Source organism: Trichosurus vulpecula, chromosome 4 (genome assembly GCF_011100635.1).
Source record: "Trichosurus vulpecula isolate mTriVul1 chromosome 4, mTriVul1.pri, whole genome shotgun sequence".
In the NCBI taxonomy this organism is placed as follows: Eukaryota; Metazoa; Chordata; class Mammalia; order Diprotodontia; family Phalangeridae; genus Trichosurus; species Trichosurus vulpecula.
The window spans coordinates 127,471,931-127,489,977 of record NC_050576.1 but is presented as its reverse complement, the minus strand read 5'-3'; the positions used below and the strand labels follow the sequence as shown (position 1 = coordinate 127,489,977).

The 18,047-nt window shown below is 36.4% G+C and overlaps 1 protein-coding gene across 4 annotated transcripts in view; it reads right to left on the bottom strand.

Annotated features, from left to right (window-relative positions):
• The window catches only part of MIA3 (MIA SH3 domain ER export factor 3), a 70,345-nt gene that overhangs the window by 40,569 nt on the left and 11,729 nt on the right, over positions 1 to 18,047 (bottom strand). For all 4 annotated transcript variants that reach the window (XM_036754123.1, XM_036754125.1, XM_036754124.1 and 1 more), the window contains exons 4-6: positions 14,611 to 17,503; positions 12,629 to 12,907; positions 5,877 to 6,151 (exon numbers count right to left, since the gene is read on the bottom strand). In XM_036754123.1, coding sequence (XP_036610018.1) covers positions 5,877 to 6,151; positions 12,629 to 12,907; positions 14,611 to 17,503 — 3,447 coding nt within the window. The remainder of the gene's footprint in view (positions 1 to 5,876; positions 6,152 to 12,628; positions 12,908 to 14,610; positions 17,504 to 18,047) is intronic.

Sequence of the window (18,047 nt, the reverse complement as noted above, 5' to 3'; positions counted from 1 at the left end):
TTTCCCTAGACAAGAGAGGGTTAAGGAGTTCCCAGTGAAAGAAACCAAAAACTACTCCTTTAGAATAATGTTCTAATTCCTACAGGAGACTTCCTTTAACCATCCCCAACAACGAATCTTTGTCATCCTCCTTTCCTGACTTCCTATTGCACTAACAGTCTCCCACTCAAATATTTCTAATGTCTTTCCCCAGCCTTTTTACCTAAGTTCAACCCCTTCAGAAAGTTAAAAGCTAAAAAAGAGAAATCACTGAAATATAGAATAATCCTTAAAAAAGAAAAACAATTAACATATTAAAGAGGAGAGAGAAAATCAAAATACCAACATTAGAAATAATAAGAGGCAAAAAACATTCATCTATAAGTTTTGACTTTAATCATACACCTCTTCTACTTAAGTCACTTCCGTTAACTTGGGAAATGAACATCTAACTAAGAAGATGTTATGTTTAAGACTGCAATTTGGATTTCTCATCTATATGTAAAATATAGGCACAGTAAATTCCTGGCATAAGATAGAGGAGACTTGGCCGGGGGGGGGGGGGGGGGGGGGGGAGGGGAGCGGGGAGGAGGCTACTAAGGATGTATTTGCCTAGGATCTGCCAATCTAATCAAAGGGTTTTATTGTTGTTTTTTTAATGGCAGAGAAAGAATACTACCTAAGTGGAGGCCACCAAACTAGACAAAATAGAGTATTTACAACGATAAGGAATGAATAGAAGATGAGATTCCCGGAAATTGCTGGAGACAAAATCTAAAAAAACCAATGATAGAATCCAAGAGTAAAATCCCAAGGACTAAAATTCTATGGGGGATGTCAGACTGAGATGAATAGGAAATTCTGAAAATGTCAAGGAATACAATTCAGAAGTAAGTGGGGTGGGGTGGGGAACAGGAGTGGTCTACACAGTCTAACGTGGATGTACAGGGAACTTGGTAACAAGCACAGATCTTTAAAAGATAGCTATAGATAGCAGAATGAGGGCAGCTAACGGAAACTAAAAATAAGATCCTATTGTGGTATTACAATAATAGTGTCAGGAGGGCTAAAGCCTGGAATATTCCTGGGCTGGCAAGAGAAGGCAAGGCCCACAATAGAGTCTTTGGCCATGTTGGGGGGAAAGAGGATGACCAAAGAAGAAATAGGCAGAGACCTTGGGGTACCTTTGGGGGATTGGTGACAACTGGTAACAAAGGAAAAAGAAGCTACTTAATTCCTATTTTAGTTCCATTTTCTCTGCCAAGGGGAATGGCCTTCCCACTGAAAATGATAGGACAAACATGGCTAAAAGAGAGTTAGTACCCACGGTGAATAGAGAATACAGTAAGAAAGCAACCAGCTGTCCTTGACAAATTCAAGGTGCCAGACCCAGATGAACTGCATCCTTGGGTACTGAAAGGACTGGTGGATGGTATAACAGAGCTTCTGTCAATGATATCTGAAAGGTTGTGAAAAATGGAGGAGGAGACTGGAGGCCAAATGGTGTCCAGTTTGGTTTTTTTTTTTTAATAGGAAAAAGTGGGCTCTACAAAGTATAGGTAAGCAAGTTTTACTTGGATTTCCAGGAAATTTCTAACATTGATCATTAAAGAAATGGTTAATGAGGATCTAAGAAAAGGATCAAAAGTAGGTCAGACCTAGCTAACCTTATTTCTCTCTCTCTCTTTTTTTAAACAGCATTACCATAAAATTTATAGATCAGAGAAATGCTATCTAGATGACATAGTTTACTTAAATTTTAGCAAAGCGTGGGATAAAGTATCCCATAACAGTCTTGTGGGTAGGAAGCAGAAAAGTAAAGGCAACGATAATGCAATTAGATAGATTTGGGACTGGTTCTATGCTCAGACTCAAAAAGTAGTCATTAAAACTTAGTTCGATGTAGACTTGGAAGGTCTCCAATGGAGTCTCCCAGGATTTGTTCCTGGACTTAAAATGTTTAACATTTTTATCAATAACCTCAATAAAGGGATGATGGAATCCTTATCAGACTTATAGATGACATGAAGCTAGGAAGGAACACTAACGCATTAGATGACAGGCCCTTTTTTCAACATCCAGACTGTTGTATTCCCATTAGAACGCAAATCAGTCAATCAAGTATTTATTAAGTGCCTACTGTGTGCCAGGAACTGTGCTAGGCTCTAGGGATACCAATGTTATACAGTATTTTATCCCTCATGACCAGTACCACAATATGTATGTAGAGCTATACATACTAATTGAGTGATTAGTAACTGGGGTAACCGTTAGGACCTTTTTTTTTTTAAAGGGTTAAAGTATCTGATTTCACTAATCTGTATGTTCAATTTAGACATCTTGGGATTAACAAATGACAGCTTTTAGTTTTCTGTGCCATGCTGATATTGTAGAAATAGCACTGGACTAACAGATAAGGGGATCGGAAAATATTTTACTTAAAGAGTAGCACTTAAGCTGAGTCTTGAAGTAAACTAGGGATTCTAAGACGCTCAGGTGAGGGGGGAAGTACTTTCCATGCATGGGGACGGCAGCAAAAGGGCATGTAGATAGGAGATAAGGAACGGTAAGAAAATGGGTTTATCTAGAGCAGGGCTGTCCAACCTTAGGTTATCTTAGGGCCGCATTAAAATAAAATAATTATTCAAGGGCCACACCCAGAATAAAAAATACAGTACACTAATAGAAAGTGGGGGAACTCGCAGCATCAATACGACAGGCTAAGGCACAAAACGCACAAACAAACACAAAACGACAAAGTGACAACACAACAGTATAAAGGTAGGTGCATACTGACTAGTCTGCATCATACAGATGGAACGCATCCCACAGATCGATTAAAAATTCTATGCAATATGTTCCGTCTGTAATACTGCTTAAAGACACCAAAGAAAATTAACATCAACAAGAATATTTATTAGTGATGGGATTAAAAAATCTAATATGCATTCCTGCAAATTATTTTATTTTTTCGCTCGTGAAAATTAAAACCCACAGGTGGGCTGCATAAAATTGCAATGTGGGCCGCATGTGGCCCGTGGGCCGCATTTTGGACAGCTCTGATCTAGGCTGAAGAGCACATGAAGGGAAGCAATGTGTAATAAGGCTGGAAAGGTACGGTTGGAGCCAAGTTGTGAGGGCTTTAGATGCCAATCAGAGGGGATTATATTTGATCCTAGAGATGAAAGAGAACCACTGGAGTTTATTGAGTAGGGGGATAAAATAGTCAGATCTGAGCTTAAGGAAAATTAGGGCATGAACTTAGGATGTATGAATAGACAAAAGGGGACCAATGCAACAGATGTTGTACAGGAAGAAACAAGATTTTGTACCTGCTTAGACATGCAGTGGGAGGAACAGTGAGTGAGGAGTAGAATCATGAGGCTGAGGTTATGTGACTGGGAGGATCATAGTATCCCTCCACAGAAATAGGGAAGTTTGGAATAAAGGAATATTTGAGGGGAAAGATAAGGAATTCTGTTTTGGACATATTGATTTCGACATGCCTATGGAACATCTAGTTCAAAATATCAAATAAGCAGTTGATGTGAAGTGCTTTACAAACCTTAAAATGTTAACTAAATCTTAGCTGCTATAATTATTGGTTAATTACTCTTAATATTAATAATTTAATATTAAATCAGTTTTATTGAATGAACTATTTAATTAATTTATTAAATTATATAAGAATTTATTAGATTATATACCTTTTATAAAATTAATTTTTTATTATAAAAATCTATTTAGTGATTATAAGAATTATTCATTTGGTAATAAAATTAAATAAATATTAATGGGTATCATCATCATCATTACTGAAAAACAACAAGCAGCCTGACATAATGGATAAAAGGCTAGGCTCTGAGTCAGGAAGTCCTAAGTTGAAGTTCCATTTCAGTCATGTTCTGGTTGTGTGACCCTGGACATGTAACTTAAATCTCAGTGCCTCAGAGCAAGCTCTCTTAAAACAGGGGTTCTTAACCTTTTTTGTGTCATGGAATCCTAGAGGGCCCTTTTCAAAATAATGTTTTTAAATGCATAAAATAGATAGGAATTACAAAGGAAGTCAAAGATTAGTGAAAATAAAGGTGTATTTTTTCCCATCCAATTTCATAGGCCCCCTAAAATCTCTCCATGGATCCCTTCAGGGTCCTTGGACCCCAAGTTAAGAACCTCTACTTTTAAAATTATAATTTGTGGAGGGGATTTCATTATTAGAAATTCCCAACACCAATAAAGACAGATCTAGACCCTCTCCCAAACCCTTCCCACCCATGCTTCCCAGTCTAACTCTCATGCCTAAAGTCATTGAAAATGTATTGATGAAGGAGGCAGGATTGTACAACAGAAAGAACCCTGACTCTAGAATCAAACTGGGACCAGATTTAAATTCTGGTTTTTATTACTTTTGTCACCTTGGGCAAGCACCTAATCTCCCTGGACTTCATCTATGATATGAGGCCAGGCTAGATGGCTTTTGAGATTCCTTCCCGCTCTAAATACATCATCTATGATCCTCTGATCCCAATCTTTAGGAGGACAGAAGAATGTAATCTAAAAAGTGTTGGCTGTGGAGTCAAATGGCCCTGGGTAAGTTATTTCCCCTCTTCTAGCTTCTGTTTCCTCCTCTCTTCAACTAAAGGCTTAAAACTAACATTATTTCTAAAGACCCTTTCCTGTGATGAATCTATAACCTATAATGATACTATGAAGAAAACACTGAAAATGTGTGACTGTTATTAACGGTTTCAAAAGGCCATTTCCAAAGGCAGAAGAGATGCTTTTCACTATAACCACTTTCATAGGATTATAGATTTGCTGCTAGATAGAATCCAAGTGGTCGTCTAGTCTAACTTCTTCATGTGACAGATGAGGAAACTGAGACCAAGTGACATTAAATGATGTGTTCAAGTTTACACAGGCAATAAAGTTAGAACTCATAATCCTCTGAACCCTGAGACAATGCTCATTCCACTTTGTCAAGTTCAGTGGCACCCTCAGTAGCTGCTACCTTGGACCCTTAAAGAGAGTGTGAAGAAAGACAATTGCAGCCTCCTTACTCTTTGACTATCCAGGTTCCTCAAGTCCTTGTGCTGACTTCTGGCCAGTCCAAAGTCCCTCAACTCTTCCATCCCAATCAATTCAAGTTCAACAGTCAATCAGGAAGCAACTAATATGTTCCCTCTCCTAGGTGATCATGATTCAGAGAAAACAAAACAAAACTGAAAGTCTCTGCCCTCTAGAAGTTTGTTTACATTCTACTGGCCTACCCACTGATAAAACACTCCAAAATTTCTTGCCAATTATCAACCTCCTCCACATTGGGAAGCTGTCAGCAGCAAGAAAAGAAATGTTCAGACTAGGGTGGTTCATAATGAAGTGTGAATAACACGGGTTCAATTATACCAAGGATATTTCTATTTTTAAAAAACAAATTAATCAAGCAGACGAAAGGAAGATAGAAAATATAGAGAAGGGAAGATGTTTTTGACAAAGGAGCCCGAGTTCTGCCTCTTGCAGACCTTTCCCTTAACAGGCATAGGGATTAATAACTCAATACTTCACTTCTAGTATTGCCCAGATCTAGAGTATACATTAAAGCAAAATTACTAATGTCAACAAATACCAGGAGCAGGGCCCTAAAAAAAACCTCAGGTATTTCACCTTCCATAAAATGCCTCCATGTTTCTCCTAAAAAGCCAATTTTGAATAAAAACAACAAAATCATAATAAAACCTGTAAAGTATTTCAAGTTCTACCTTTTAAAATTCCTTTAGATTATCAAGATCTTTTTAGAGCTATTAAGCTAGTCCCTTTTGAAAGTCCTAAATGCTCAAAGTATACTTAAATAATTATAATAATCCATAAACCACTTGGAAAGTTAGTGTCATACTTACCATCTCAGTATACTGTTTTATGCTTTCTTTTGCTACAAGACTTGCACTCTTCATAGCTGCAAGAATTGGTGGCACCTCTGGATTTGTTTCTAGCTGTTGTTCTGTATCCAAAGGAGTATCTTCTGTGGAAGGACTATCTTCTGTGGAAGGACTATCTTCTGTGGAAACCATTCCTAGAGGATGTTGTTCTGTATCTAAAGGAGATTCTTCTGTGGAAATTATTTCTAGAGGATGTTGTTTTGTATCCAAAGGAGTATCTTCTAATGAAATCATTCCTAGGGGAAGAAAAATAAAATGTAATTTAGTTTCTACATGGTGTTTTAGAATGTGGATTTTTTACACATTTAAACAATTCCCAACTTAAGTTCATCCTTAGATGTATGACACTCCTGAGAGAGGTGTAGCTAGAACCTGAGTTTTTAAGTTATATAATCATATATGTATGTATGTATATATATATATACACACACAATTTATTAATTATATATATTATTATAATCACATATTATCAATTACACATTGATTATATATAATTATATGATTCTAATTATAAAGTAAACAAAAAAGGGCTAGTTGAATAGTATTTATATCTACGAGAGAAAAGGTTATGACAACTTTTGTATTTTCCCCAAGAAAAAAGGGTCACATTAACCATCAAGACAATGGATTCATTCAATAATTAAGTATCGTTAGTAACACAGATAGGCAGCTAGGTGGCGCAGTAGATAGGGGTACTAGGCATGGAGGCAGGAAGACTTACCTTCCTGAGTTAGAATCTGACTGAAGATACCTACTAGCTGAGTGACCCTGAGCAAGTCACTTAAAACTTTTTGCCTCAGTTTCCTCATCTGTAAAATGAGCTGGAGAAGGTAATGACAAACCACTCCAGTATCTCTGCCAAGAAAACCCCAAATGGAGTCACGAAGAGTTGAAAGTTTACATAGTATATTTTACCAAACTATGTGAAGTTTTCTGATATGCTCATGAAATAAAACTATTTGAGAAATGCCTTCTTGTTTCAGTGAACAAGTATCCTTTTTGAGGTCTACTTAGTGCCACATTTTTTACATCTTTGTGCCTTTGTAGGGGGTGGTTTTGCTGTTTAAAATTATTTCCAAGCATACTGCCGAAGTGCTGTCTAGTGTTCTAAGCAGAAGAAGGCTGTGGTGTGCCTTATGGACAAAATACATGCATTAGATAAGCTTCATTCAGTCATAAGTTAAAGTGCCGTTGACTAATCTCTGATCGGTGCCTGAGGCCATTCCAGAAAGTACTAAAGTAAATGTGGTGACCAGAGACCTGCTGGAATCTAACCTTGTATATCCCCTAGGAGCAATAGTTCAGTATTAGTTAAATGAGTGTTCACAGGGACTTCATGGAACATAACTACCGTGAATGACAAGAATCACCTGTGTCGACCTTCACTTAATGAGAAGTAGTTACTCTTTATTGCTCATCTTTTCCATCCAAAATCTACCAGCGCACAAACACTTTTAAGGATTTTTGCCCTAAGATGCTTAGATATAAGATAAATTATATATGCTGTTATACCATATACTCACACTATTTTCTTCCACTGATCAGGATTAAATGCGAAATCCTTATCTTGACATTTAGAGACTTCCAATCTACCTTAGCAGAAATATTAAATTACACCTATACCAAATCTACCTTCTATCCAAACTGGATTACTAGCTGTTACCCAGACTTGACATGCTAACACCAACTTTTGTGCATTTGCACAGGTAGTCTTCCATGCCAGTAACTTTATTTATCTCCAAGTTTTAGATTCCTCATCTTTCTCAGCTCAAGTGCCACATACTCTATTTAATATTCCCTGATCCCTGCCCTAGAAGGAGGAAGAAGTGCTCTTCTTTAAATGAGGAAAAATCTACCTTTCTAGGTGAATCTGTCTGATCTCACTGCTGTCTCCCATCACTCCCTACCTTGCATTATACTTATCTATCATGTTCTCCCTTGAACCCTCCTCCCCCAGAATGTAAGTTTACTGATGACAAGAACCAAAAAGCTGTTATCTTTAATGTCTAGGTAGTATTTTGCACATAAGAGGCCCTTATCATACATAAGATGAAGTCATTTCAGTTGAATTTTCCAAAATACCTACATATCTGAGAGAGTCCTAAATAAGATTATCCTATACTCTGATACATCTTAACACTGAACCATAGCACATACACAAAAATTTCAATTTTTATAGAGATTAGCTCAGTGATGAGATATTAATTTCCTTTTTCCTATATCAAATATCTTGTTTTTTGCAACAACTAAGTCTCTAAAAACTGGTATATAAGTTGAATTTTGAAATATGAAATCATTTTTTAAATGCAATAGAAGAGTTCAGTGTTTAAATGAATCTCAAAGTGAATTGTTTTGTAAAGGATCCTTTCATTAGAAATTAAAAGTTATAAAGCTGAAGAACAATCTTGAATTTTTTGTGGGGGAAGATAAATTTGTATTTTTTTTCTTAAAGTGAATTTACACTTGTTCAATTTTTCAAAGTTTCCAACACCCTCAGAATTAAATTGGGTGTTGGAGAGAATTCAACACTAGTTATTCATTTGAAAAAGATTTATTAAGCACGGACTGCTCAATAAGAATTTGTCTCTGTGCATACAAATGCTCTGTTCCCATGCTTATATTACTTTATTATGATGAATAATAATAACTAACATTTTTATAGCACCTTATGGTTTGCAGAGCACTCTACATGTTACCTCATTTAAATATTCTTCCATGAATGATCAAAATGCATATGTATTAATTATGCAAACGAATTAGAGACTGTGCAAAGGACATAATAGTCCCTGTCCAATAAGCCTGCAACTTCAAAAAAAAAATCATCATCAGAAGCATAACCTCTTGATAGATATTTCCAGAAAAGTATTGTATATGTTAAATCAGAAAAAGATATCAAAAAGTATAACTTCCATAAGGGCCTGATATTTAAAAGAACTCTTTGACTAATCCATTTGTAAAATAAATGATTCTGTCGCAAAATAAACACTTCAATCCTTGGATGGATCCATTACCTATCCAATGGTGCAGACTGAGACTCATCCACATGCAAAGGCATACGGTACAAAGGCATGTGGATGAGAGGCAACTAGGTGGCACAGTAGATAAAAGTACTGGATTGGAGTCAAGAAGACCTGAATTCAAATGTGACCTCAGACACTTCCTAGCTAGCCGTGTGATCTTGGAAAGTCACTTAGTCTCTGCTTGCCTCAGTTTCCTCATCTGTAAAATGAGAATAATAAAAGTACCTACCTTCCCAGGGTTGTTGTGAGAAATCTTCAGAGTATTTAGCATGGTACCCGGCGTATGGAAGGTGCTATATAAATGTTAGCTATTTATTATTATTAATCATACATTCTGTGTGATTCTTGTTCATATCTTCCAAGAAATCCTCCATAACGGATTTATTCAACCTGCTTGGAAGAGCTCCCTGTATAGCTATCGCTATTTATTGCATAGGTAACAACAGAACACACCCAGGCTTTCCAATGGCAATCTTTGCTCTCCTGACTTGACTGGCCTGCCTCCTCTCTTGCAGAGATATATCTTGGTATATCTCTCTGCTTCCTCTTCTGCGCAGTCCTTAATTTATATTCATGTGTTGCAGCCAACTCATACCCACCAAGCAAGTCTTTCCATTACTCTCTGAGTGATCCGCAACTTTAATTCTTGAAAGACTGTGACGTTCCTTTCTCTATGACATCATCAGGAAAATATCAATATTGTGAAAAATGGGTCTTTGTTTCAGGGAAAAGCTTGAAGCCATTAAAAGCACTGCAGTTTTCCAAATGCAAATGGAGCCTGTTCTTCCTATTCGGTTCAATTATTCCAAGTCCAATATATTCATGGACCATGGTATATGCTATCCTTTCAATTGCACATCTCAGCCAATACAATAGGCATTCTAAGCCACTTAGTTTTTCTCTGAATAGTTAGGTTTAACTCTTGGGTAATTATGGTTCTCATGCAGAAGGCTCTGCAGAGATTTGGAGCTTGATGCAATCCGCATTATATCATACACAATAGGAGTATCTGGAGACCTTTTCTATTCAACCTTCCCTCCAACTCCTAGGCTACCTAGAATCCCAGTCTGGGCAGCTGGGCAGGAAGAAGCTTGGATGAACAAGGAGTCACCAACTTTAATCCTTCCAGTAAGATGACCTATCCAGACCTATCATGTCTTAAGGTGCTCTGGACCTTGCTATGGGCCTCATCACTATAGCCTCCAGACCCCTGGACACTGCCGTCTGACCTACTGATACAGCTGAAGAATCCCTGGGCCTTGCCGTACACCCAATCACTGCACCCCTAGGACTTCCACACCTTTCTACTGACCTTGCAGCTCAACTGTTTTATGTGCTGTCTCCCCCCAAATAGCTCCTTGAGAACAGTGCTCATCTTACTTTTTCTCTTAATATCCCCAGCATTCAGAACAGTTCTGGTCACACAGTAAGCTCTTAGTAAATGTTTTTTCATTCATTTGTTTATTCATTCATTCACTCGTTCATCCAGAAACAATCTCCTTTTCATCAGGGCTAAAAATCAAATATTTTCCATGACAATGGATACTTTTCTATAAAAATATTCTATGCTATAGAATATCACTTAAAAAGACTACTTCTCATAGCTTTACCAAGGATACCCTTGAGAGATTACTACTTTCATTAAGGTAATTTTTAAAACAGTAAAAACAAATAGGAAACTAGGAACGAGTTGATAATTATTGATATTTTCTTCATCTTTTTGTGGAAGTATTTAACATCTATAACTTTTTCCCAAGCCTTTGATATTCTCCCCTCTTTCAGATAGCTTAGCAATTAATCTCTCAACTTCTCTCAAGTTCTCTAAAACTGTCACCTCTTGCATGGACCTCCTTTGCATATACTAAATTTAATACAGGTTTACTTTCAATCCTTATTTTGTTAAGTGCCATTTTCTACTTCCTATGTAGCCTATCAGAGAATGTGATGCTGAAACAAAATGTGGTAAGTCCACTATACTTGATGGTAAAAAGAACTGCTTATATTTTTTTCCATTTTTTGTCCTTTGTTCTTCCAGTTTCATAATTAAATACTCTAGGAATGGTCTGGCTCAAATTGTATTACTTACCAAGCTTTCAATAAATTTATTTTCCTTGTTATTGCTTCTTGTTATTTAATAAAGCAGTACTATACTCATAGTTTTCCACCTTTCTCCTACTTATCATTTTATAATCATTTTTATATTCTAAACCTGTGTTACCCTTGTCTGCCATATTTCTCCCCTTGGCAAAGTGGTTCTAGGATCTTTTGGTCTCTACATTTTGTCTATTGATTTCCATTGGTTAAATTCCCTCAGAAAATGGCAGTCATCTGTGCTGATATCTATGTTTATCTATTTTCCATTATTTGGCATGGATAGCTTCATTAAATAGATCAAACTAGAGATGTTTTCATTACATGCCATATCTTCTCCTTTTTAGTTTTTGTTCTAATCTGATATTGATTTTGTTTTTTGCTGTAAAAAGTCAATGGCTTTCATATTGGTAAACATATACTTTCTTTCTGCTAGGGCATAATCAACTTAATTTGTTGTGATGACAATCCATTGACCATCTGTTCAATACCTTCCAACTCTCTTCTTGAAGAAAATGTTCATTATACAAAGATGAAGAGCTTCTGTGTAGTAGATATAAGCCTATGATCTCTTACATTTCTAATTCCTGAGCCATATTTTACAACATTTTCTATTGACATTAAAGTCACTGAGTGTTAAAGTATATACTATGTTAATTTGGAGGCCTTTAGTGACAAAATTTCTCCTCTTTTATAGGCTAAAACTCAATTTGGCCAATAGGACAAAATTATCTTTATGATGGCCTTTTTACAAATGTTTATATCACAAATTTTCAAAAAAAAATGAACAAAAACATCAGGAATTTGCTGGCAATTCTTCCAGCTTCTCTATTTGCCTTTCCAAGTAAAATTTGTGAACCATTTCATGTTGGCTTTTTGTCTTCTGGTTTCATTTATAGAGAGAATGTGAAGATTACTATGATTCAGTACCTCTAGTACTAAGTCTACTTAGTCACAGGCTCTAACAATTCAAGTAACCTACATATACATTAATGTTTATAGATGATATTAAAAAACCAACATGTGATTCTTTGCAACCTCTGCTTTTATCACTATGCCACCAACATGTGATTCTTTGCAACCTCTGCTTTTATCACTATGCCACCAACATATGATTGTTTGCAACCTCTGCTTTTATCACATGCCACCAACATATGATTCTTTGCAACCTCTGCTTTTATCACTATGCTACCAACATATGATTCTTTGCAACCTCTGCTTTTATCGCTATGCCACCATTACTGCAAATGCAGAAGGCCACACAAGAGTGATGGCTATTTTGTATTTTTATGGGTTTCCTGGGTTGTTATAGCCAAAGAATTAACCAATAATCAAGTTCTAATTTTAGAATTTAATCAAGTTCTTAATCAAGGCCCATTTTAGTTCAATTTTTTAATATGAAATTGGCTTAAATTGGGGCATGAATGATAGTTTCTCTCTCACACTCTTTAAAAACATGTAAAACATGTTTGTTGAGTTTTGTCTCCCTTTGACAACAAAACCATTTTACTACATTCATCAAGAAAATCTTGTCTGTGATGTACGTGGAATATTTTCTGAAGAAAAGTTAGTATTTTTTAAATAAAAATGAACAAGTCTTACCTTTAGCCAAATCTTCCCCAGTACTTTGGTTTGGTGAGGACTCTTTAACCGGTAGTCCATCTTCTGAGTGACTGACATCTCTGCTCTCTCCTGAATCCAAAAGATCATCCCTTTCTGGAAGGTCCATGTCCTCCTCAGGTACTTCCACTTCACGGACTTTTACTTCTATATTCTGTGGTGGCCTCTTGTTTTCCTCTGGTGCAAATGTATCCCCTTCATTCACTGCAAACTTTCTTCCCCGGTCTCCTTTGGGTTCTGTTTTTTGGTCTACAGGAAATACTAAAATGTCCATATTTATGATATTGTTTAGCAAGTCACAGTATATAGTTCCAAATATCTTACAGATTTACATAACCTCATTACTTATCTGTTAAAATTTAATATTTGTAGTTATGCTACTCTACCCTCAAATATGCTAATTTGTTGTTTATGGTACTATATGGAATAAATTTCTTATCGGGAAAGTTAGGATTGAGCTTAATCATATATTAGAACATATGGATTTCTCAGTATTCTCCCTGAATATCTTTGGAACCTCGATGCATTTCTCTGCATTCAGAATGCTTAAAAAATTATTCCTACGCTCACAGAGATGCTTTTAGAAAATTGTTCCCTTGGGGCAGCTAGGTGGCGCAGTGGATAGAGCACTGGCCCTGGAGTCAGGAGGACCTGAGTTCAAATTTGGCTTCAGACACTTGACACTTACTACCTCTGTGACCATGGGCAAGTCACTTAACAGCCATTGCCTTGCACAAAAAAAAATTTGTTTCCTCTCCTAAAAGCTTAGTCGATTAAAAAACCTGAAAGAAATTATTGAGGGCACTGTCTGTACTTACCATCCATAACCAATGTCCAAAGATAAGCATGACAAACCAAACCAGTGCATTTAACTACTTAATAGAACTATGCAATTTGTTAGGAAAAGAGACATAACAATAGGTTGAAATTAATATGAAGGTGGGGGGGAGGAAGGGAAGATGACAGTGAACTATAGCAATTTTCTGATATCCCTATTCCTTATGACAATAGATAATAAAGTAACTGAAATGAATAATTATCTTTATACAGAAACTTATTCCAAAGTATTTTTGGAAGCTATAATATTTATCCTACCCTCAGTAACTTAGTTACCCTTACTGTTGAGAACAGTAATACCATACTGGACATGTAGTATGGTGTCATGGGTAAAAACAGTGAATTTAAAGTCTATTATAGAGCTAAGTCCCAACTTTGATACCAATTAGCCTGTAACCTTAGGCAAATCACTTGGTATCATAAATCTTAGAGGCTTAAGGATATAGAGCTGGAGGAGACCTGAGGGCATCTAGTACTCTCCTCCTTTTACAGATGAGGAAACCAAGGCTTAGGAAGATGAAATGCCCAATAGTTTGTTGGCTTCTAACCTCTCTAAGTCAGTTTCCACATCTGTAAAATGAAAATGATATTTATACTACTTTTGTTGTGAGAAATGCTCTTTCTAAAATTTAAAGTACTATATAAAATATTGGCCATTATCATTAATAATATTTATGTGAATAAAATACACTTCCCTCCTTTTGACAGATTGATGGAGGGAAGAATGTTGTATATGTTGTCAGAAATGGTCAAAGTTTTTGTTTGTTTTGCTTAACTGTTTTTGTTGTTGCCATAACGGAGGGTTCAATTTGGAAGAATGAGGAGAGTATATTTAGAGATGACTGTGATTAAAAACAAAAGCCATCAATAAAACTTATTTTTAAATAAAAATAATAATAATACCCAATTGCCACTGAGATAAAGTGGAAAAGGGAATTTAAGGTCAAGGAGAGGGAAATCAACAGCTATTCTTATAGTACTGAAATGTCATGCAGTCTTTCCTAAACAGACCAGACTGGTCTCATATAGATAGCACAGAAAAATATGTCTTGCATTGGATTCTAGAAAGAACATAACCACTCTTACCCAACAGCCTAACTCAAGAAGACAACAGATTTGTATTTTACCTGCAAGAGGCACCTTAGAGCTGTCTTCTGGAGGCGCAGCTGCTGCTAGTGGTACACTCTCTTCTACCAAAGGGTGTCTGTATCTGACAAAATAGATCAGGTCCTGAATATCATCCAGCAGAGAAGCCTCCTCATCAAACATGTCTATCTCCTCCATGCCCAGTTCCTTGTTTTCTGCCACTCTTGAATCTAACATTTTCTCCACCATCTCAAGGATGTCTGACTCTGAAGATCGAAAGACATCGTCCAGGGCTTTTTCCATATTATATGCCAGGCTCTCCTTTTGAGCAAGCCGCAGCTTACTTTCCATGTCATGGAATGTGGATTCCATTAGCAAGACATTCTCAGACCCAAGGTACTTTTCTAATCTTTCTACTCGTTTTTCATCAAGAAAGCCCTTAATGATAGGCAGTTGCTTTATTGTGTTACTATATTCTGACTTTACAGCTTTTTTATAGACCAGGTTGTCTTCAATCTCTGTAGAATCAGATTGCTGATTTGTTTGACTTTCTGTATCAGTGAAATTCTGTGAATGTTCAAGGTCCTCTTGGGAGAAATCATCTGACCAAGACCTTTCTGCGTAACTGAAGTCTTTTTTGTTTTTAAGACCATCTTCTTTTTCAAAGTAGTTAGTCTCTTCAACTACATCTTGAGCCTGATTTTCATCCTTGCCAAAAGAGTCACTAACTGCAGAGGATGTGGATTTTTCATCTTTTTCAAGGGGATTCTTTTCTTGCTGCCCTATAGCTATTTTAACAGATTCTCCAACCTTTGCAGTTACTCCTTTGGGCACAGTCTTGCCTGAACCTTGCAAGCTACTGTCTATTCCCTCAGTTTCCAAAATCATGCTTGTTTTCTCTTTGGTATCTTCCATGGCAGGAATCAGATTATCGACTCCTGAAGTAGCTTTTTCTCTCATTTGCATATCAACATTTATCTTACTGCCCTGGCCACTAGCAGCGCTTATAGCATTTTCATCTTCTAACAAGTCCTCGGCTGTGTAAAAGTCATCACCTTCAGGTTCTGCCTTTTCAGTCTGGAATTCTGTTGTCTCTATGATCAGGGGAGGTTGGCCCACATTTTCTTTGAAATAATTTGTTTCTACATCCTTAGGAATATCTTTGTCCTTACTTTGTGAGCTCTCCATTTCTTTGCTTTCATCTTTGGAAAGTTGTTCTTGAATCTCTCTTTTGGAATGCCTGATCTTTTCATCCAGCTGCTTGCTAATCTCAGTTTCCATATCTTTTTCCTGCTGGCCCAATAAATTTTCTTCCAACGTGAGATTCTCCTCCACTTTTTGTCTTGGTAAATCAGTTTGATCTACAGAAGAAATGTTGACTTGACTTTCAATGTTAAGCACAGCTGGCTGTCTAGATTCTTTTCCTTGCATCTTTACTGGAAACATTTCCTGCTCTTGTTCATTTTCTGAAATATCTATTATATCCACATTTCCTTTGGATGCATTTTGTTGTTCATCTTCTAACAGTGGTTTAATACTTACAGGTTTCTGCTCAGTATTTTTCTCTTTCATTTTCTTCCAGAGAGTTTTATGTACAGGATCACTCTCTAAGTTGTCATCTAAAACCCTCTCTCCAGACTTTTCCCTATGGAGCTCCCCTTTTGTGATCTGGTGATTAACGGTTCCTTTTAGGTCACCTTCCACATCATTAAGTGGTGATTTTAAAGTGTCTTCTCTTATTTCAGCAGGATTATTAACTTTAAGGCCACTTTCATGAGCAGGACGTTTTCTAGAAATGTCCTCATCTCCTAATTCCATTCCATTCTTCGTGAATTCTTCCTTATGTGACTGTATTCTCTCACTTTCTTCCTTAATTTCAGTCACTGTGCCAATTTCAAGAGTATCTTGTAGGTTGTTGTCATGATGTGTTACAGGCTCTTCTATAGTCAAAGGATTGCTGTTTTCTTCCCATTTACTAGTTAGGACTTTTTCATTATCCTCTACATTTTCTTCATCTAGATCAGAGCCATCCAAATCTGTGGTATCTCTTTCTTCTTCACCTCCACCAACAATAGAGAAAATAGTATCTCCTAAGGTTTTTAGTATATTTTTATCATTTTTTTCACCAGTCCTAGGCTGAGCTATTTCTTCAGTATCTCCTTCAGTATACAGATTTTCACCTGTAGAATATTTCTCAACTACTGTCTTCCCTGAGATTTTCCCATCTTCTCCATCTGTAAAAGTTAGTAACGGTGGTTCATCAAAGCTATCCCTGTCCTCTTCCTCAAGTTTGGAATCATCAGTGTCCAATTCCTCATCAAACTCATCTTCTAATGAAGTAACAAGTCTAGTTGTTTCATCATCAGATACAAGTGCATCTGCAGTTGAGCCAAATTTTGTTTTCAAATCCAAATTAATTTCCTTCTTCAAAAGTTTATAGGCATCAATCTCCTCCCAGTCCTTAGAAAGCTGAGAAATATTGGTATTTTTGGCATTCTCACTCTCTGGCACTTTTAATTTGTCTTGCAGCATTTCTTCTAAAGGCTCAAGGGAGGGTTGGTTTCCCTGAGGACTATCTGCATGACTATTTACATGGACTGGGAGCCTCTGTTTTTCAAATTCTTCCTCTAGATTCTTAGTGTTTTCAGAAACTAAGCTGTTTTCTTCTGAACTTGCAAGAACTTTGCTGTTCACTGCTGTTTCAGGCTCATCATTGCCATCCTTGGATACTTCAAGAGGTTCTTCAAAATTTACCTTCTTAGGATTCTCCTCCTCTATTTCTTCTGTAGGTTTCTCAGAGCTTTCAGTTCCTGAAGTGTTCAATTCATCTTCCCCTTTGCCTCTTACAGTTTCTCCCAAAAATCCTAAAAGATCTTCAACATCATAGTTGTCAAAATTATCCCTTCCTCCATCAAAACAAACAAAATCTGTTTCCTGAAAGGAAAGAAAAATATTTAACACACATCCTAAGTCCTGTAATACACTCAGCTCTTGGTTACACATATTAAGTGGCTTATCAATAATTCATTTTTTTAAAATGTATTTTATTTTAGTTTTCAACATTCGCTTTTATAACATTTTGAGTTCTAATTTTTTTCCCTCTCCCCAGGACAGCATGCAATCTGGTATAATGTAAAAAGACATAGTGAATCATGTCAGAAGTTCTTTTCTACTTAATTATGTCAGTAAGAATTAGAACATGAGATTTGTTGAGGAATAATACCCTAAAGTAACCCGGAGTCATTTATATTCATTTTAAATGAATTTTTATGTCTATTTGTGGGTTTTATTTTATCCATGCTATTGTTACCCCTAAACTAAATAAAAAGCTAAGCAAGCATTGGGTTTAAATGAATCATATACTTAAAGAAAATTTCAATTAATTTTATTAGCTTTAAAACGCTTTATCCTTTTTCTTATTTTTATTCTTTCTTTTAGCTTTGTATTAACTTTGATCTTGGCTGTAACAAGCTGGGGG